This window comes from Sinocyclocheilus rhinocerous, unplaced genomic scaffold (genome assembly GCF_001515625.1).
Source record: "Sinocyclocheilus rhinocerous isolate Xijiao unplaced genomic scaffold, SAMN03320098_v1.1 scaffold1268, whole genome shotgun sequence".
Taxonomy (NCBI): Eukaryota; Metazoa; Chordata; class Actinopteri; order Cypriniformes; family Cyprinidae; genus Sinocyclocheilus; species Sinocyclocheilus rhinocerous.
In genome coordinates this window covers 1,868,316-1,889,355 of record NW_015664016.1, presented here as the reverse complement: position 1 = coordinate 1,889,355, position 21,040 = coordinate 1,868,316, and the positions used below count along the sequence as shown (strand labels likewise).

Below are 21,040 nucleotides of genomic sequence, written 5' to 3'. Positions count from 1 at the left end.
TATGATTTATGAGTGTAATAATTAATATCACTTTAGGATTCAATATTAGTGAAACAAACAACAGACAAATCACATCAAAATGTTATCATTTACACAGATGTGGTCTCGTGATTATGAAAGACGCTCTCACATCTTTTAATAAGTGACTGCAATAACAATTTTGCAGACAGGATATGAAAACCCCCGTAATTTCCCTGGTCAAGGGCAGCTGCTTGAAATCTCGCGATACTCGTTGTGGCGCGGGATTTGGCTGGAGCAGATGAATGCGCAGTAGTCGTTCTGCAGCGCTATGGAAATGGCGCCTGCGTTCAAGCAGCAGTAGTCGGCAGTTATAACGATTTACACTGAACTCACGGGAATTCACGTTTTCTCTTTGCGACTGTTCAGTTCAGCATTACTAGACTACGAGAGTTTATCCATGCGAACCGAGTCCGGATTATGTCCGGAAAAGAGTTGCCACCAAAGTCGTGTTTGAATTAACGTATATCCAGTTTTCTTGAGGGCCGTCATCATCAGCGTGCAGGTACAACGCTGTTGTCTGTGGTAATTTTTTAGCTATATGTGTCACATTAGGATATTCTAGAGCAATTTATGTGTTTCTACAGCTCAAGACCATTTAGCACTCATTTATGTGGATTGTTTACTATTAAAAGCTATTGTGAGTTAGTCTCGTGCTGTGACCGTTAGCTTGTGCGGCTAATCTGAAGGGCTCATGGTAATCGCCTGCGTGGGCTCACCTCACGCAACAACACGGCTCTGTACGAGATTTTTTACCCGCTCTGTTTTATTACACATCGCACTAAGCTTTTTAAACTTTTTGTTGGCCTGTCGTCGATGTATTTTGAGTCTCTTGTTTGTTTTTATATGCTCTGTTGGTAACAGTAACAGTTCACGCTAGCGGTGCTACTGACGTGCTGTGGTTGAAAACAGTTTCCAGGAAAGGTTGTTATAATAATACAGACCATACAGTAGTGTTTTATGTAAACTATGCAAGAGAATGGACGCTTTTGTTTTGCTTGGAAAAGAAGCGGTATTTGTCAGTGATAATTTGAATGTATTTGAATGGATATTATGGCTCGTCTACGAAGATTTTAAGTGACAGTGCGTGCATGTAATGACGCTGCATAACGTCAGATTGATCATATATAAAGTGATATTTAGAAACAAATATGACCGCAGACGCATGTTTGTACTGTGTTTGTGTACTTCGCCTAGTAAGTATTATGAATAAAACTGAGCTGTGAGCTCTGATTTCAAATCAGATTTCTCCATGTGAGTCTCACGCATGGGTGGGACTGTAGTCTGCGCGGGCACATGGGTGAGTCCTATAGGCTGTTTGCATTAGATGACCATGCTTTTCCAGGAGGCACTATTGCATGAACCAAGGGTTTTGTAATTTTACAGATCCCGACTGTCAGCCGATCCAGGGACTCCGGCAAACTTAATTACTTTCGTTAAAACATTATAGCTTTTTATAATATCTTACTACCGTCAGCGAATTATGTTTAGATGGTTTGAAATGTCATGCATGTTGTCGTTTCACTAGAGTAAAGTAGTTGTCCTTGTGGGAAATCTTTCTCTAGTCTAGACGTAATCATGTAATTCAGACTTAAAGTTTAACTTATGAGAGCCACAGTATGTGTTTTTACAAGATAGTGTTATCATGCCTGTACCACATCTTAAAGCTGGTAAACATAAAATATATGTAAACATCTTGGTAGACTATACTAGGATAATCAAAACTAAATTATTTTTTGTGAATGTTTTTTAAAGGGTTTTGAGATTTTTATTTTTGTTATGAATAAATATGCATTTTATAGAAATTCATTAACGCCAGTTCAATTAGAATATTATAGACTGATTTTATTTTTTAACTGCATAAAATATGGAAATGATCTATAAGAAACAGAAAACATAAGAAGCATTGCTTATTAAAAAAGCCAGACATTAAAATGTCCAAATATTACCATAAACTGCAAAAGGATTTACAAGTATAAGTTTTTAATATTTTGAATAGTTCACTGCACAAAATTAATTTTGGTTGGTACAGTACAAAGTACCATGTTTATCTTTAAGCGTCTGTCCTGTGTTTAATGTATGTATTTTCTTTTACCTTTTTTATAATTGTGGTGAGTGATTTTTGAGAATGAAGTCATGCGAACTATCCATGTTGGTGTATTGGATTTTTACCAAACAGTGTTATTTTAGTATTATGTGCTTGTCGTTTTTATTCATTATTTTAAAAAATATTTCTATATAGCTTTTTATTTCTGTTTTATTAATTTTCTAATATCCTTAGTTTATTATAGATGTATTTTTATTTCAGCTTTGTCAATTACAGACAACAGTTTTTAATAGGTTTTATTAAAAATAGTAGCACTACCAGATTAATAATAATATCAACATGTTGGGAATAAGGCATGATTGGGTGTACAGCCTTTTAATGTATCCTAACTATGCACCTAATCACTCACTAGGGGAAGTCGTGGCCTAATGGTTAGAGAGTCGGACTCGTACCCAAAGGTTGTGGGTTCGAGTCTCGTACCGGCAGGGTTTGTAGGTGGGGGGAGTGAATGTACAGCGCTCTCTCCCACCTTCAATACCACGACTGAGGCGCCTTTGAGCAAGGCACCGAACCCCTCAGAGCAAGGCACTGCGGCACCCCCAACTGCTTCCCGGGCGCCGCAGCAAAAAATGGCTGCCCACTGCTCCGGGTGTGTGTTCACGGTGTGTGTGTGTTCACTGATGTGTGTGTGCACTTTGGATGGGATAAATGCAGAGCACTAATTCCGAGTATGGGTCACCATACTTGGCCGCATGTCACGTCACTTTCACTTTTCACTTTTTCATTTTCACAATTAAATTAACAGTTGTTCTTTATTTTCACATTATAGTAGTTTATTTCCATGGCTGACTGTCCATACGCTCATCTGAACAGACCCACCAGTTGAAATTGATAATCACTGTTTTATTGTATGTTTGGAGGAAACACAAGTGTGGTGGATATGTATGTGCCAACTGCTCCATTGGAGGCACAAAAGTGCTGACAACTGCTGTTGTGTATGAAGTTCTTCTTTGTCCATAATGTTATCAGTGATATTTCAGCATGATTTTTGTACTAGTTCGAAACATTCTGTTTGTGTTCAGTTTTTTAGATTATATTGTTTGCTTTATGTTTCAGGGCAGGCAGATTGATTTTTACCATGTGTTTTCTCTTCAGTAAGCATGCGTGACCTGGCAGCCCAAGTCACCAGCAGCTTGCTGCGCTTCCCAGAGGTGACGATAGACGCTCTAGGGGAGGATGAAGTTACGCTGGACTCTGTGCTGCATGGGAGATTTACTGTTGGTGAGTCTTGTTTTTCACTGATGGCATGTCCTGATCATCACCAATGTCATGTTTTAGATGTTTCATGTATGTTGCCTAGGTTACTATTAGATCTTCAGTTCTCCTCTTGTGTTTCACTGACATCTCTTATTTATTGGGTGCAGGGAAAAATGGACTGGCCTGGCTTGCCTGCGGGCCTCAATTGGAAGTGGTCCATACTGTTACTGGAGAGCGTGTCTCTGCCTACCGCTTCAGCGGGGTGTCCGAGCACCCGCCCACAGTGCTGGCCGTGCGGGACTTCTGTTGGCTGAAGCGAACAGGGCTGCTCATCGGTCTGGAGGAAGCCGAGAGCAGCATGTTGTGTCTGTATGATCTTGGTATCTCACGTGTTGTCAAGGCTGTGGTCATCCCAGGCAGAGTGAGCGCATTGTTTTTTTTTGTTTGTTTTTTTTAGTATAATTGAGATAAAATTATAGTGTGTATTGATATTTCAAATATATATTGTTATATTTTCTGTTTTCATTTTCAGTTTATAGATCTTTTTTGTTCTTGTTTATTTTTTAATTATTTATTTAGTTTTAGTTATTTTTGTAGTTTAAGTTAAACTAAATTAAAATGAGAAATGTTGCTAAAATTAAGTTTGTGTTTTCATATTTATTTCAGTTAACACTTCAATTTTATTTCAAATAAGGATTTTTTTTATGGTTTTAGCTAACTACAATAAACCTGAGCGTAAACAGGTTTATTATGTAATTTGATTATGTAATTGATTTCTCAAAATGCATCCTGGCTGTAATCTTGTAATTATTCCACATCTGTTGTTTTATAATGACACTACTATGAATGATCATGTGATTGAAAAGAACAACTGCTTTTTCTGCAGATCACAGCCATTGACCCCCTTGTTAGTTACGGAGGGGCCAGCGCTAACACGCAGCATCTGCACCAGAGTTTGCGCTGGTTCTTCGGTGTGGCTGCTGTGGTCACAGACGTCGGTCATGTACTGCTGGTTGATCTCTGTTTAGATGACCTGTCCTGTAGTCAGAGCGAACTGGAGGCTTCAGGTGGGACTATTGTAATAAGGATTTTTTTTATGGTTTTAGCTAACTACAATAAACCTGAGCGTAAACAGGTTTATTATGTAATTTGATTATGTAATTGATTTCTCAAAATGCATCCTGGCTGTAATCTTGTAATTATTCCACATCTGTTGTTTTATAATGACACTACTATGAATGATCATGTGATTGAAAAGAACAACTGCTTTTTCTGCAGATCACAGCCATTGACCCCCTTGTTAGTTACGGAGGGGCCAGCGCTAACACGCAGCATCTGCACCAGAGTTTGCGCTGGTTCTTCGGTGTGGCTGCTGTGGTCACAGACGTCGGTCATGTACTGCTGGTTGATCTCTGTTTAGATGACCTGTCCTGTAGTCAGAGCGAACTGGAGGCTTCAGGTGGGACTATTGTTTTTTTTTAGCAAAAGATTTCATGTGAACAGTAATAAACATTTCCATAGTCTCAAACCATTTTCATTTCTTTTGGCCACAGATCTAGAGGTGGTCAATAAGTCTCCGTCTGAGATCCCACGTTTACGGGAGGGTGTGACGCAGCAGGACAGACACCTGTGTCTTCAGCTCAGCAGCCCCACGGGTACTGGAGCGACAGCCCTGCAGTACATCCAGCGCACCAACCAGCTTGCTGTGGGCTTTTCAGATGGCAATCTGCAGCTCTGGAACATGAAGACCCTCAAAAAAGAGTGAGTGAAAGACTTAAAACAAGCTTTTTTTTGCCCATTTTAATGTAATTGTATGTTAAATTTGACATGAAATGAAAACTCACCCTGTCTGTTTTCTAAATGCATGTTGTTGATTATATTGTGAACTATTCAAATTTTTTTTTTTTTTGACCTTGTAATTCTTAATCAATTTCATAACGCCATTTCATCTTCCAGTAAAAATGACAGACTTTTCTCTGTTGATACATACCTAGGGTTGGGTATCGATTGGGTTTTTTACGATACCGGTGCTAAATCGATATTTTTGAAACAGTACCAGTGCCTGAACCGGTACTTTAACAGGGCTCACAAAATCCCTGGTAGCCCTTCGGGTGAGTTGATATTTGCATTGATCTGACCATAATCACAAAGAAAGGCTTATTGGAAATGCCAATTCATTCTCTGCCACGAGGTGGCACTTTAGGAGCACTGAAATATTGCGGTTTCCCCATTAACGGCTGTTCACAAAGCAGGAATTATAGGTAAAATGAAATTAAAATGCCAACGACACGTTTCTGAGGACAGTCGGTTCCCTTCAGATACATTCAAATAACATTTTTAACAAGGTATCGCATATCGCATTTTTCTTCAATATCGCACAGCCCTACTTCAGATACATTCAAATAAAGACATCCGTTTTGACTTGAAACGTGCAGTGGTCATATTTATTCAATGACATCATTGAGTTTTGAAGTTTAATCCAGCCGTATCGCGACTCTTGTCTTTCCGTCCCCAGCTGTAAGACCTCTTGAAATAATTAAGATTTTTATTATCCTGAAATTATTATTTTTTTTTAAATGTAGTTAATATTTGCATCATTTATGATTTATTTTATCCACCCGCGACTCACCCGCAAATAATCAGAATTCATTTTTTTATTACCCGAACCGCGGATTATCCGCAGCAAAATGAAAATGACATCGAAAATGTTCTAAAGTTAGTCTTCCTTCAGAAATACAGTGATATAAAAACACCCGCACCTCGTTTTGATTTTTAAACCTGCAGTACGTGCTCATGTGAAGCCTTTTGGAAAATCTGTCAGTTTTGATATTGTGGCGAGTGCCACAAATAAATAAATGTATGGGAAACACATCCCACAGCACAAACACCTGACCCCAACTTCAGTCTACTCATCACCTTAACTTTAACTGCGTTTGTAGCCGGCGCCATAGCCAGACTGATAAACAAACACAGACCGGAAGTTAATTTCGGGCCAGGTGCGTGCGCCCGATGAAACAGTCTGTATAAAGTTTGAAGCATCAGAATTGGCATCGGTATCGGCCGATCACCATGACAAGAAATCGGTACTCAGTATCGGCTGCAAAAATCCTGATCGGAGCATCCCTAGTTCTAGTACATACCATATTGGCACCGGGTTTCGGTACCCAACCCTATACATACCAGACTTTTCCAATCATTTAGTCTGCTTAAACCTTGACACTTTCTTAGAAACCACTGCAAGCTCAAATTCAGATCTGCCTCCATCCAATCAGTAGTCCCCACCCTACATTTTTCCTTTTCAGTAATCTGTTTTACTCAAGATGCATGTCACATTATGGAAGAAAAGATCTGTCACTACTTCTGTTTTGTTGCGGCTATAATGTATTGATGCACCAATGAATTTGTTTCTGAACATGTCCTCTTGCTCTTCAGATATCACTCACAGCTAGAGGGTGGCAGAGTGCCTGTCTATGCATTTACCTTCCAGGAGCCAGAGAATGACCCACGGAACTGCTGCTATCTGTGGGCAGTGCAGTCTGCACAGGATCAGTAAGTTTGCTGTTTCATGTGCTGCTATCGAAATAATCTGACTATGTCTGGGTTTGGTTCTGATTTATTCTGGTGTGTTTTTGTCTTTGCAGTGAGGGGGATGTAGTCAGCCTCCATTTATTACAACTGGCTTTTGGGGAGAGAAAGTGCTTGGCTTCAGGGAAAATTATTTATGAGGTACAGAGTTATTCAGGATTCTCCATTCTCAAATCTATTTGAATGTTACAGTTTTTGTATCCATGCAATGTTCCTGCAAAATATTCATTCAGTGTGTGATGCTTGACTCTCAGGGTCTGGAGTATTGTGAGGAACGTTACAGTCAAGACTTGAACGGTATAGCATTTCCTCTAAGAGCTCAGGCCATCAATACCCGTCTGATCAGCTGTCAGACCATAGAGAAGTTTCGCCACCACCCTGATCGTGACGACAGCATGAATGAAGGTGTCTTTATATATCCAAATCATGCTTTGCAGAGTGATTGATTGACATTGCATGTTTTCTATAACATTCGTTTTTCTGTTTTTTAGTGACGTCTCCTGATACAAGTGTGTCAGTTTTCAGCTGGCAAGTTAAATCGTATGGACAAGGCCAGCCATTGACCTTCATAGGTGTTTTTGACATTAACCGATGGTACCATGCTCAGATGCCAGATTCATTAAGGTGGGTATACTTCTAGTAAAGGTTAAAAATACAGTCAGATGTGTGGTGAGGGACATGTAAATAGACTTTCTCTTTCCCATTCAGAACGGGTGAATCCTTACGAAACTGTCCGTATCTGGCAGTGTGGTCTCTTGACTGTGTGATCGAAATGACAGCTCCCTGTACACTGTTGGACATCCTGATTCATGAGCGCAGTCTAAGTAGGGGTCTGCCCTACACCTGTCCTCCACCGGAACAGTTCTTCAATCCCACAACCTACAACTTTGGCAAGACATGTTCATTTTTTGATATGATCGTTAATTGCATGTGTAATGGCTGTTATGTAACCCCATTTAATGTGTCATAACCTCTGTATTCCTTTTCTATTCTAGATGGAAGTTGTTTGCTTAATGCTGGAATTGTGCACTTTACTTGCTCTGGCTATCAGAAAGAGGTTAGATTTTGGCCCTTTTGTATACTATGCTGAGTCTTTATTATTTTTGGTCCGTTAAACTCTTTCTCTACTCTCAGACCCTGAGCTACTTGAAGAAGGTGGCACCAAGTTTAGGTGACAGCATTTCTAATGGATACTCACGCTGTCTCATGTCTGGCCTCCTATCCTCTCGTCTGGCTAATGTCCAGCCCTCCAGCCTCTCACAGGTATCACACCCTTTATTTAACATTATACAGGAGTAAATGTACATTAGTTTTATTTGTTTGCTTATTAGCTTAATAGATCTCACTCACGTGTAGAACTACTGGTATCAGAGTATTTATACCAGTGATTCACATTTTTTCATTGATTACTTTGTAATTTGTGTTTAGGAAGAGCAGCTTGGTGCCATTTTGTGCACTGCTGTGGAGACAAGCTCATTGGGGCTCATCACTGGCTGTATTAAACAGTGGACCACTGAAGGTGAGAATAGGAGAAGTAATGCATTTGTAGTCTAGAAAAACTTTAATTACCAATAATTTACACTGCTGTTCAAAAGTAGTAAGTCATTGATTTATTCATTTATAACATTTTTTTTCAAGTTTCTTATTCTCACCAAATCAGCATTTAATGGATCAGAAATACAATAAAAGCAGTAATATTGTGAACTAGTATTGCAACTTAAAATAACTTTTCTGTTGAAATGTAATTTATTCCTGTGATGGCAAAGCTGAATTTTCAGCAGCCATCACTCCAGTACTTCATTTAACTTTCTGCCAAATTTCCGCACACAAGAGCAACCAGGGTCAGCCGTCAATCTGCGCTACATACTGGAGTGGGCCTGGAATAAGGTTGTGCGCACCAAAGAAGAACTGGATGAAATATGTGAGTTTTCTGCACCCATTTCTCTGAATATGGTTTTATTGCAAATTTAACAGCGTTCTGATTGTGCTTTTCTCTTTTTCTCCAGGTGTTCCGCTCTTTGACAGCTCTGCAAACTTCACGGATCCCCAGACACTGCAGCTGCTACAGCACAGTCAGCGCTTGCTGGCAAACCTCAGCACCATTTTCCACTGTTTGCTAAATGAGGCTCAGGAGCTCACACAGAAAGGTGACATCACACTGTTCTGTGCTGTTATATGTGAAGTTGAAAATCACTAGAATGACTGACTTATTTTTGGTTACTTGCAGGGTTGATTGGACTCATGAATAAATGCATGGTGTCTAGCTTGATCTCCCAGTACGCTCAGGTGGTTCTGTGGTTCTGCCGGACTGGTCTCCTTCCAGAGGGCTCTGGTATGGTTCTGGTTCACTCAGATTCTTTGAAAAACATCTGTGTTGCATATGATGAACTCAAATTGTTCATCTGTCAACAGAGGATGATGATGTGCTGCAGATATCAAGGCCCTTTTACAGTCATTCTATTATAAAGAGTTATTACATCAGCCAGAGGCAGGAGCTGCGAAGACTGGCCAAGTAAGTGGCTGAATTTCCGAAGGACCATTGGGCTTTTATTTACTTAGCATTATTTATATTGTTTAATGAATTTTATTTATTCATGATTACTAAAAAAAATACATTAATATACATTTATATAATTATAATATGTCTCCAGAAGTTACATCGTATTTAACAAGATACAAAAAAAACCTTTTCTTCCAATAGGGACAAGTGGTGTGCAGATTGCCTCATGATTGATGGCCTGGTGAGTCAGTGTGGGGAACGCCTTACAGAAATTTGGAAAAGGGACGAGGGTGGAACAGGACAGTATCCTCCCCCTTCACTTCATGTAAGTCAAGACTTGTTAAATCCGTTTATACAACGTTGCTGCCCTCAACTGCGCTTACTTTTATTTTTTGTGATCTGTTCCTGGTACAGGCCTTGCTGGATATTTACCTCCTGGAAAACATTGAAGAATCTGCCAAACATGCTATTGTATCCTTTTGGTGTTCTTTACTCTACTACATCTTGCCATAAATATTGTGTTGTTTGTTAGTAAAGATTATTCCTTGACTCAGGCTCTTAGGTTATTTATTTGCTTCTGGATGTGATGTACTCATTTCCTAATAAAAGTGGGGCATCTGTGGAGTCTTTTCCCACAGCGTTTGCCATTCCCATTGGGCTGGTGAAACTGGTACAAGGCCTGTGGTTGCTAGATCATCATGATCATGAGGTATAAAAAAAAAATCTATGTTTTTATGCTTACACTAGTATTTTTAAAAAACATTTTGATTTTGGCTTAATTTATAAATGGTGTGAATGGTGACAACATTAAATTATCTACTAGCAGATATGAGAGCTATATCAGTTTAAACACTACTTTTAGTGTATTTTGTATGAATGCCAGAGATACTTACAAACTAATACTTCATGAATAATTTGCATTGAATGGTTTTCATCTCCCCCAGAGCTCTCTGGAGCTGCTGTTGCACCCAGCCACCAGTCACTCTCTGTGGAGCTGGCAGCACGAGCGTGTCTTGCAGGCTTTGATGTGCCAACAGAAACACAGCATCGCCCTGCGCTACCTGCATGTGATGAAGCCTCCCCTGTGCACTACCAACCAAGCCAAGTTGTGCCTCTCTGTCCTGCTTCATAACAGGTATGTTTGTAGTGTACCATTGTGATTAATATGTCAGCTTAAAGTGGGCTCATTTGCAGTTGCTAGACTCTTACCCTTGGGTTGTTTTGGGCTGACCAGGTGTATTGTGGAGGCCTGGGCTTTGCTAAGACAGCATTGTAACAAACTGAACATGGAGGAGATGATGAAGTTTCTTTTTGAGACCTGTCAGGAGCTGGGACTGATGAAAGAGCTGCTGAAACTGCCCCTTGGACTTGCAGAACAGGTGTGTGCAAATCTCTGTAGCGCTTAAGTGCAGCCTTGGTGAGTAGAAGAGTTCTTGCAAAAAAACCTTTGGACAATAGTGTATATTAGCACTGATTTATTTTTTACCTTTACCTCAAATGTACCTGTTTAGGAGTGTTTGGAGAGGTTCCTTCAAAGCACTGGAGGTTTCCAGAATCAAACACAAGGAACTCCATTCTCAATCAGTATGGGAAGGTTCTTCCTCGGGTTCAACGGAAATTAGCCATTGAGCGAGCAAAACCATACCAACACCCTGCTACGATTCACAGAGAAGGTACTGATGATGGTCATACTCACTTGGTCCGTGTGTTAGAATTTCAGACAAGTTGTTAGGATAAATGCCAATTGCTGCTTTTTTTTCTCACTCCTAGTTAAAAGACCTCAGCCTCTGTCAACTGTAGCTAAACGTTCAGCCTCTGAAAATGTGATGACCAGAGCAGCCTTTATCAATAATGTCTTCTCAAAGATCGAGGAAGTATGGGTTGGCAAGAACACCACTCCCGATTCATCTTCTTTCAAAAGGTACTATAAGTAGTTTTTCCCAGCTTTTATGTGAAATGTTTTCTTTAAAATTTTGAACAAATTTTTTTTTTTGCTGTTGGATTTCCTGTGCAGCCCCAAAGAGTTCGAAATGCAAGTGCCTAGCCTACATCCTTCCTCTCCAAATAAACCCGAGGCCTTTGTAGGAACTCCCATAAACATGCTAAACAAAAGAATGTCCAGGTAAAACAGTCAAAGACTGGTCTTAGTGTTTCGAAAGTTCCTTTATTTGCGTCTCAAAAGACACTAGTAACATCTCACTGGCTTTGTCACCAGGCTTCTGGATTTGGTTGTGCAGCCATCTTCCCAGAATTCTCCAGAGAGCTCTAATTTGCCTAGCACTCCTACAAGGTCCATTACTTCATGGGCTGGACCGAAGAGTGTCAGCAAAGCTCCTGAGCTTAGTCTGCTGCATACTCCGCAAGTGGTAAAGGTGAGACCGCATGGTTTGTGAAACTTTTCACAAAAGCTCACAGACTTATTTGTGACTTTAAATGTGCTATATGTACTTCCTCGGGTGTTTTAGGAAATTGCCCACCACAATTTTGAACTCTTTGGTTTTCAGAGAGCTCGAGCTTTGGCGTCAGGCCCGGTTTTCTCAGCCTTCACCCCACAGTCTATTCTGAGGAGCAGCCTACGTCCCACTCCTGTGGCCACCCCTTCTGCCTCCCCAGGCCGATCAGTCACTCCTCCTCTCTGCTCCAAAGGGAGCCGTATTACCTTCATAGAGGAGGCTGATTCTCCGGAAGCTCCCAAGGGCTCTGTCCACTGGAACAATGGGGTAACATGCCTTTTTTACATCTAAAATGAAATGATGAGTTTCCATGAAAAGTAATAAAAATAATTTTTAGCTTTAATAATATGGTTGTGGTTCTTTACAGATTGCGATTAACAGGGAGCTTAATACACCTAAGAGATCTTCCCCACCTCCCAAAGCAAGTTTTGCAGCCTGGAGTGAACATTCAGATGCTGAAGTGGAAGAGGCAGATCTAAAGAGGACGTACATGCCCTCGCTGGAAGAGAAAGAAAATCCTGATGTAGAATCTGAGAGTGGATCCTCCGTCAAAGAGATCCCTGCAACTGAGTCCAAACAAGTGCTTCCCACTCTTGTGCGACGACCTAGTCTGGGGCAAGAAGCAAGTCTTGTATCCAATCAGTCTGATACCACTCTTGAGTTCCATGATGCTCCTGAGGAGCTTATGGCAACACAGGCAAACAGCAGTGTGGATCGGGAGGTGACCATAAGACTTCCAGGCACTTCAGAGGAATGTGAGCCTCCTGTAAAAGACAACACAACAGCAGAATTACCCTCTGTTACGCTGCCTGAGGTAGACCTGAAAATACCTCAGGAGAGAGATACAGAGGAAGACTCGTCCCATAGAAAGACGCCTTCATATGCACAAGAAGCCCAAAGTAGGAGAGGAAAGCTTGAGGTGCATGTTGATATTGAGAACGATCGTGTGAGGGAAGTAACTGAGGAGGAGCTTGAGGAAACATCAGAAGCTCAGGTTCTCAAGCCGGATGTAGTTACAGAGCCGGAGCTTGTTGTTCCAGTTCAGGAACCAAGCTTAGAATCTTTGGCTGAGATTTCTAAACATCAGGAAATCCAGGAACCAACTGAATCTGAAGATTCACAAAACACATCCTCCATTTTTGTTGAAGCTTTCAGTTTTCCTCCTACTATAGAGCCTGTGAACAAGTCTATGGAAGAAAATGCTGCTTGTGACTCTATTGATGAACCAGCTGTCACCAAGGTATCAGAGGCAGTACCAGAACAACTAGTTTGTGAGGCTTCTGTATCTGAGATTCCAGCGGTTGAGTTGGTGAACCATGAACAAATGACTAGTGAACCTGAGATTAATGAAGAATGTAAAGAGGAATCTATGGAAACCTCAGGTACTTTTTTTTTTTTTTTGGGACATACAATACCTTTCAAAAGTTTGGGGTCAGTAAGAGTTTTTAGTTTTACTTGAATGCTTTTAATTGCATTAAATTGATCAAAATTGAAGTGACAGTAAATATATGTTACACAAATTTCAATTTTAAATAAATGCTGTTCTTTTGAACTTTCTATTCATCAAGAATCCTGAAAAAATGTATCTGTTTCTATAAAAATATTAGTCAGCACAACTTTTTTCAACATTGATAATAAAAAGAAATGTTTCTTGAGCACCATCAGCATATTGATGGCTGAAAATCCAGCTTTGCCATTACATGAAAAATTGCATTTTAAAATGTATTAAAACAGAAAACGGTTAATTTCAATTGTAATAATATTTCACAATATTGCTGTATTTATTTATTTACAAATAATTGCAGCCTTTGTGAACATAAGAGACTTTCAAAAACATTAAAAAAAAAATTCTGACCCCAAACTTTAAAACTGTTGTTTTATGACTGATAATTGCACTGGTAGGAAATTAATTTCTAAAATGGATTTATATTTTAGATTTGGATGCCTTTGTGGAACAGCATTTGTTTGGCCCAGATCTGTCTCCAACTTTAACCCGGTCCAGTATTAGGGAGGAATCACTCAAAAGGTGCTTGTTAATGACTTGCCCATCATGCTTTCTGGGTGCTGCTTTATGTATGTTTCTCATGTCCAGTCATTTTACCTTTTTTTACTTTTGTTGGTGCTGTCTACACCCTATAGTGAACCTGGTAGTGGCATTAAGGAAGTTCAGCCCACTTCTGAGAATGCTGCAGATCTGAAATCACAGACATCAGAACCTGCTACCTCAGAGTCCAGATGTAAGTCCCTCTCAGGTTTAATATTATAGTTAAAGTTAAACAACATGGTAATGATCCAAAACTAACCTCAGGATTCTTCCTATAGCTGTAGTGAGCTTGAATGACACTGATGAGCTCTCCAGTGCTGAATCTTCAGAGGAGTTAGAGGATGAAGTAGAGTCTGAAGATGAGAAGGTGGAGGACTCAGGTAGTGAGGTTGAGATTATAGATGAAGTAAAGGGTAATGGCAGCAGTAACCACCAGCCTGCTCCTGCCTTTTACATGGAGGAACTCCCACCGCATGAGCAGTACCTCCAGGAACAAACCAATGCTGTGCTGTCACTGGTTACACCTGAGGCACAGCTGAAAGTAAGTGCATTACTTAAATCTTATTTTGATGTTAAAACACTGTGACTTATTGGACTTATTCTCTCATTGTTTTTGTTTTTTTTTGCTCTGCAGATTCAAGACACTGACATCCTAGAGGAAGAAGGTGAAGTTGTAATGGTTGGCCTTGGCCCTGCAGATCTAGATGAGGAAGATGCAATGTGTTATACGGAGCTTAGGCCATCCACCACTCTCCTGGTACCTGTAGAGCTGGCTGAGGAGCAGCATACACATCTTGTAGATGGAGGAACTTTACAGACCCTCAGCAGTGCACCAGATGGAACAATGCCAGAAGAGTCAGATGGCTTCACGCTCATGCTTGATCCAGATGTAGATGAACTGCCTGATGCTTCAGAGTTGGACCACAATGCAGCATTGCTACCTCTACATGAACCAGAAGAACCTCAGGATGTGGAGAATCAGCTCGCAACTAACTCTGAGGTTGTCATCTTGGAGCATACGGTTCAAGTTCCAGATAACAGATTGGAAGACATAAAAGACTTGGTATCAGACATTGAACCTGTTGTCATGGGTGCTCCTAAAACTGAAGACCAACCAGCTGAGGTCCTCCAGATGGTGGAACAAATAGTCACTCCAGAAGCAGAACCTTCTCTTCAAGAAACAAAAGATCTTTCCAATGGTGATGGGCTAGAATCTGGTCCTTGTGAGATGCAGGAAGAATCACATACTCCTCTTCATGGGGAAGTGTTGGAGTCTTCTCTGCCAGAGAAAGTCTTGCCTTCAGAAGAACTTTTATGGAAAGTCAATGAAGTTGCTACATTGGACACGGAGGTGTCAACCGCTGCAAAAGGTAATATAACTGAGTCTAACCAAATAGACACTACACTCTTATTGGCTGGAGAAGTGGAGGAACTTTCCACAACCAAACAAATAGGAAGGCCTAAGTCACCAGGAAGGCCAAAGTCACCAGGAAGGCCAAAGTCACCAGGAAGACCCAAGTCACCTGCAAGAACAAAAGTTGAAAGATCTGGAAAAGATAGTGAGGAAGTTCTGGAGAACATTAAAGAGGTTCAGCACAGCCCATCACGGAGAACTAGGAAAACAGTAACATTCCCTGTACCTATCCTTGATGGAGAGAAGGATCTTACTGAAGAGGAACAAATGGATTCTCAAGTACCTTCAACACCAAGACGCATTACAAGGAGTGGCAAACAGCTCCAAGACTATCAGGTTCCTGTTACACCCAGAAGAAGCACAAGAAAAGCAGATGCAGAACAGCGTTCTAATGAGAACGACCAAGACATGCCTTCTGAGAAAGTATCAATGCCTGCAAGTCCGGCACGAAAGACCCCACAGAAAGCAACACCTAGGAAAGGATCTCGACGAACCAGGAGCACAGTGGTTGATGATGATGATGAGGCCCTGTCCACTGATCCTGTTCCCAGTGATGACTCAGAAACACAGGCCAGGCACCGTACCAGAAAATCCCAAGCACCAAGTGTTGAAGTTCCAGAAGCTCATCAAGAAGTCCCAGAGGAGACGATACAGCCTGCCAAAGCATGTAGTAGTCCTAGTAGGGTTACACGCAAGTCTACCAGAGGACTAGCATTAGAAAGTTTCCAACAAGATCCTGCAGAAGAAGCCACAACCCTAAATCAACCTCTTAGAACTCCTCCAAGAAGCAGGAGAAAGACCGTAGCCAGCACTGCAGAAAAAGTGAACAATGCAACCTTTATTATTGATGATGCACAACTTCAGAGTGTTTCAAGAAGACTTACGAGAAGCCGGCACTGGAATAAAGGCGAGGATCTTGATAAAGAAAGACCCGATTTGACTCCTTTGAAAGTGGAGACTGAAGCTCCCCAAGCTGATGCCCTTGTAGAGCGTCTCAAAGATGAAGAAGCCAGGGAGGAGACTGTTCCTGTTGTAACTGAAATTATACGTGCCAAGAGAAGACCTACTAGATCTGCAGCACCTCCTTTACAGAATGAAACTCAAATGGCAGACATTGAAGAATCAAAATTGATGGTGTCCGATGAAATACAGGAACATGCAAGCAAGTCACTTGCAAGTGCTAGACGTACACGAGCGAGCAAGGTAGCAGAACAAAACTCTACGGCTGTCGACGATTCAGTTACTCCTGTAGCTGATTTGAAAAGAACAAGAGGTAGTCTATATTGTAATGCCACAATTTGCAGTATTTTATAACACTTTAATATGCCTACAATCCATTTTATCTGCAATCCTTTCATTTTAGGACAGAGAAAAGAAACTGTTGTGCGAAATGAAGTTGAAGTTCCAGAGGTTTTGTTGTCATCTTCTGTGCCTCAAACCCATAGCTCAGGAGGTGAAGGTGATTCTCAATCCAAAGAGGTAAGCAGACCTTTCTAAAGTTTGAGTACCAACGCAGTTTTGATTTGTGCTCCATCACACTTTAAACTTCATAAATTCTTCCTTTTGTTGTAGGACAATGGCCCTCTAGATGATGTTGCAGTTGAAACTGAGGTTGTCAAGCCCAGAAAGAAGAGGACAACCAGGTGAATTGCCCATGTCGCACGTAGTTCTATTGATATTGTAATATAAGAAGTAGCTTACATGCATGGTTGTAATTAAAGCAGGTTTTTGCGTTGACGAGCTATAACTACAAGATTCGCAATTGAATAATGTGTTGGTTGTGCATTACCTTGCCTGATTATCTTACCCTAATTTTCTGTCGTCTTTTTAACAGAACAAAAGCTGCTCCAGAACCTCCACCTCCTGTTGAGATCAGTTTCCTCTCTCCCCTCGCCAGTCCGGCTGAACCGATCGCCAGAACCGAAAAGAGAACAGAAGAAAAGGAAACCCCTTCCCTGAGGATGAACCTACGCCGCAAACGCATGATGGATGCCATTTTTCCTAAACCTGTAACGAGGAGGAAGAAGCTTTGATTGTGAATTGTTTAATTTGGACTTGTTTCCCAATTTGATTTCTCTTTTCTGCTCTCCTTGTTTCATAAGAGCTCTGCAACCTGCTGTTTTCTAATTAAAATGATCAGTGGATAATGTTTGGAATAAATAAACATCTAATTTGGGATAAATCATTTTTTAGAATAAATTATGTTGTTTACTGTAAGGAGCACTGAGGGACTTGAGCACCAAAAAAGAAAAGTTTAGTTTTTAAATGTGTTTCTACTAATTGATGCCAATGTAAATAGCCTTTTAGGTATGTTATAAATACAATTTGATACTTGTGAATTATTTTGTTACTTGTTTTGTTTACAGGAAAGATTTTGCAACATGTAAAGTCAGATCAAACGATTATAAGGTTTATGGTTGTACCACTTGGGAGACAATTCATATAGGTGGATACTTTACACTGGTTGAAAGTGTAATAAAATCATTCATATTGCATGGATGGACTTTCTTGCTTTGATGCTTGGCACTTGGTCTCCTCTATCTTGAGGTCTTAAGCTGGAGAACACGGCATTATTTGTTCATTGCAGATAATAATGTACATTTATTTTCCTTCAAATGCATCAGTTTTATTTTGAACAGCATTGTAAACTTATTTGTAATGCCTGTTTGCTTTCAAATACAGAACACGAGTTTACAATCTTTGATGTATTGTAGTTCTTCACAGAGGTACTGGTTCGACCAATTTACCGCAATTGTTTTCCTGCAAAAACGTAAAATGACTGTAACCAAAATGCAATATATGTGCATTGCTTTTATAATACTACTTGGAATGGTCGCAATGGTGTTCTACAATATTTACCAGCCCAAGTCAAAACTGTAACTCTTAAGTATGTGCAATAGCAGTAACGGGTATGTTTGCTTTAGCAATTGCTACTGATAACCAGCAATTGTATAAACAGCTGTTGAATACTTGGACAAGTAATTGTTCATCTAAAAAGCTGCCATAATGACCTAAACGAGAAAAGAGCACTTCATCCTAGCATTTACCTCCATTATTACAGCATGGAGACCGTGGAAGTGATCTTTAATGAAGCCAAGGCTACTGTATTATTCATCATGCTGGTCTTTGGTAGAAAGTAAGCGTAACAAAAGTGCTCAGGTTTCAGCCTGTCACTCCGTCACTCTTTCTGTGTCCAGTGTATCCACGTGAGCATGAGGGCGAGGGGAATGGAAATGGCCAGCAAGGACTGTGTGAAAGTGGCAGTCCGGGGTCAGACTCTTCAATAAGTTTAGTACGATCTGTGATTGAGACTTGTGATTGAATATGTATTTAGGTTCATTTGTAGCACTTTATTTGGAAGTCCGCTTCAACAAGTTGAGCATGAGATTGAACCATAGCTTTGAGACTTTAAAGCTTTTTCTTATACAGAGGGAGTGGGATGCAGGCAGTCGCTGCATTATCTCAATGACCTCCAACAATATCAGTATTCAAGACCCTCGTAACCTGCAGAACAACCGCATTTTCTCTTTTGACTATAGGTCTCACAGTGGCTTCAGTAGGAACAAAGATGGTCTGTTTGTACCTGAGGAGACAGGTGGGCGCTACGCTGACCAGGTAACAGATATCAGGTTATATAGAGGATATCTCACCTTGCATAAGAGTATGCATCTTTGTTCATGCTTACAAAGGTTGCAAAAGCAATGTGCTTTTTAAAATCTTGTATCAGACTACAATTGCTGCTATATTTATTGTGATGGTGTCATTGGTTTTGTGGAGTCTGATTAACTAATAGCAGCTGAACTAACAGTTTCTATTTGGTTCAATCCCTTTGTTCCCTGTGGTCATTATCAGGCGAGTGTGTTTCTGGATTTGGGGCAGGGCATCCTTGATAATGCACTGCAGGGCTACAATGCCACATTACTGGCATATGGTCAGACTGGCTCTGGGAAGAGTTAATCTATGGTCGGTTATGGTCCTAACAAAGGCCTGATACCCACCCTCTGCGAGAGACTGTTTCAGTCTATCAGGAGCATGCAAGACAGCAGGCAGTGTCAGGTTTGTCAATTATATTTACATAACATCTCAGTGTTTTGCAAAAATTACACTGCAGAGGTGGCTCAGAGGCGCTTCTGAAGTGGCATTTAGGTGTCTTTATAAAGACTGGTTAATGGTGCTCAGAGGTGACATGAATCCATTTACACAGCAATGATAACTGTATGCATTGATATTAGCTGGGTCAATGCAGGCTTAAGTCTGGCTTTAATGTATTAAACAGTTTCTGTGTGGTTTGGCTTGGTGTGATTAGAATTATTTTCAAACCATACTCAAGACAATTGAAACTAGAAGGATAAATTACACCTTAATGATATATCCTATTGACAAATATAGTAGGTTTAACATTCATTAGAATGAACACTTTTTGGTCAAAAAGCAATTATAATTGATTTTGTAAGTGATACATTGAATTTTCATTGTCAAAACTGTTCACCTATTAAAACAAATATTTGGGCCTAAATTTAAGTATTTGAATTGCATATAAAATTTCCATCCATTTGAATTAAACTGTTTAAGGGGTCATATGATGTGATTTCAAGTTTTCCTTTCTCTTTGGAGTGTTATAAGCTGTTCGTGAATAGATAAGATCCCTAAAGTTGCAAAGACTAAAGTCTCAAACCCAAAGAGATATTCTTTATAAAAGTTAAGACTCGTCCATGCCCTCCTAAAACTCCTAGTTCAAACACGCCCCCACATGTCTACGTCACGATGTGGGAAGATTTGCATAACACCACCCAAATGTTCACACAAAGAAAGAAGGCGTAACTTATTTTTCTCCGATCACAAATGCAGACATGGTTTTATGTTTATGCGGCGCGATGCAACGCAACGGGACACTAGTGATGGGTCGTTCTTGAACGATTCGTTCATTTTTAACGAATCTTTAATGACTTGGGAAGAACGAGTCCTCTCGGAGAGTGATTCGTTCAGTCGCGCATGAGGTCTTATAGGTTCTGTACTGGAATTAGTCAAGTAGTTCACCTGTTTCCAGTCTTCGGGTTTGAGTCATTCGTTCATCACGTGACAGCCCCACAAGCTTTACCAATGCAGTCTGAGCCGGAAAGAGAATTGATTAGTTCATCTCTCGAGTCTTCGGGTTTTTCCCAAAATGCAATAAATCCATTGAATCAATATAAAAGTTATTTTTCATATTGAAACTGTTAAAAATTCACAACAAAGTTGATCCACATATGACACTCTGAACTTGGTCAATACTAATCTTATTAATAGCTTATGATTCTGATTCCCACTGATTATGATTCCCACCGCAGAAACCACCACAGGTTCATCAATGCGATTGTCATGCGCATCTCGTCAGTAAAGCCGGTTCTGTGATTAGTAGTAAATCTCCATCACGTGCTTTCAGATGGACATTGTAAACAGTAACTGACAAGCTACGCAATATCTCATTCATAATCGAAGGTGATTCATCAGCGATTATGAACGTGATATTGCGTAGCTTGTCAGTTACTGTTTACAATGCGTGGAATGATGGGTTGATTGGCACTATGATTGGTTGAGCGGATGTATCGCATTCTGCGGAGAAGGGATACTGGCGTTTGTCGCGGTTTGGAAAGATAGGGAGAAAACGTGACAGAATAACACGGCAGATATCGCATTTTGTGTAAAATTAAAAATTGACTTTTCAATACCGACCATATAAAAT

The 21,040-nt window shown here is 40.4% G+C and overlaps 1 protein-coding gene and 1 pseudogene across 1 annotated transcript; both read left to right on the top strand.

Moving 5' to 3' along the window:
- Positions 1 to 275: 275 nt before the first annotated feature.
- On the top strand, positions 276 to 18,015 carry LOC107729262 (protein ELYS-like). The gene is given in 36 exon segments (XM_016539708.1): positions 276 to 523; positions 3,221 to 3,346; positions 3,490 to 3,743; positions 4,209 to 4,389; positions 4,876 to 5,083; positions 6,755 to 6,871; positions 6,964 to 7,048; positions 7,162 to 7,312; positions 7,399 to 7,531; positions 7,616 to 7,797; positions 7,903 to 7,964; positions 8,042 to 8,170; positions 8,336 to 8,426; positions 8,739 to 8,828; positions 8,914 to 9,054; positions 9,135 to 9,239; positions 9,320 to 9,419; positions 9,609 to 9,732; positions 9,822 to 9,878; positions 9,970 to 10,116; positions 10,352 to 10,542; positions 10,642 to 10,786; positions 10,919 to 10,961; positions 10,964 to 11,080; positions 11,178 to 11,328; positions 11,422 to 11,529; positions 11,623 to 11,779; positions 11,912 to 12,127; positions 12,228 to 13,242; positions 13,796 to 13,886; positions 14,000 to 14,097; positions 14,183 to 14,445; positions 14,539 to 16,591; positions 16,682 to 16,797; positions 16,891 to 16,961; positions 17,153 to 18,015. Coding segments are annotated over 35 exon segments (7,512 nt in total). The 5' UTR covers positions 276 to 523; positions 3,221 to 3,225; the 3' UTR covers positions 17,352 to 18,015.
- A 536-nt stretch (positions 18,016 to 18,551) lies between these two features.
- The window catches only part of LOC107729233 (kinesin-like protein KIF28P), a 12,575-nt pseudogene continuing 10,086 nt past the window's right edge, over positions 18,552 to 21,040 (top strand).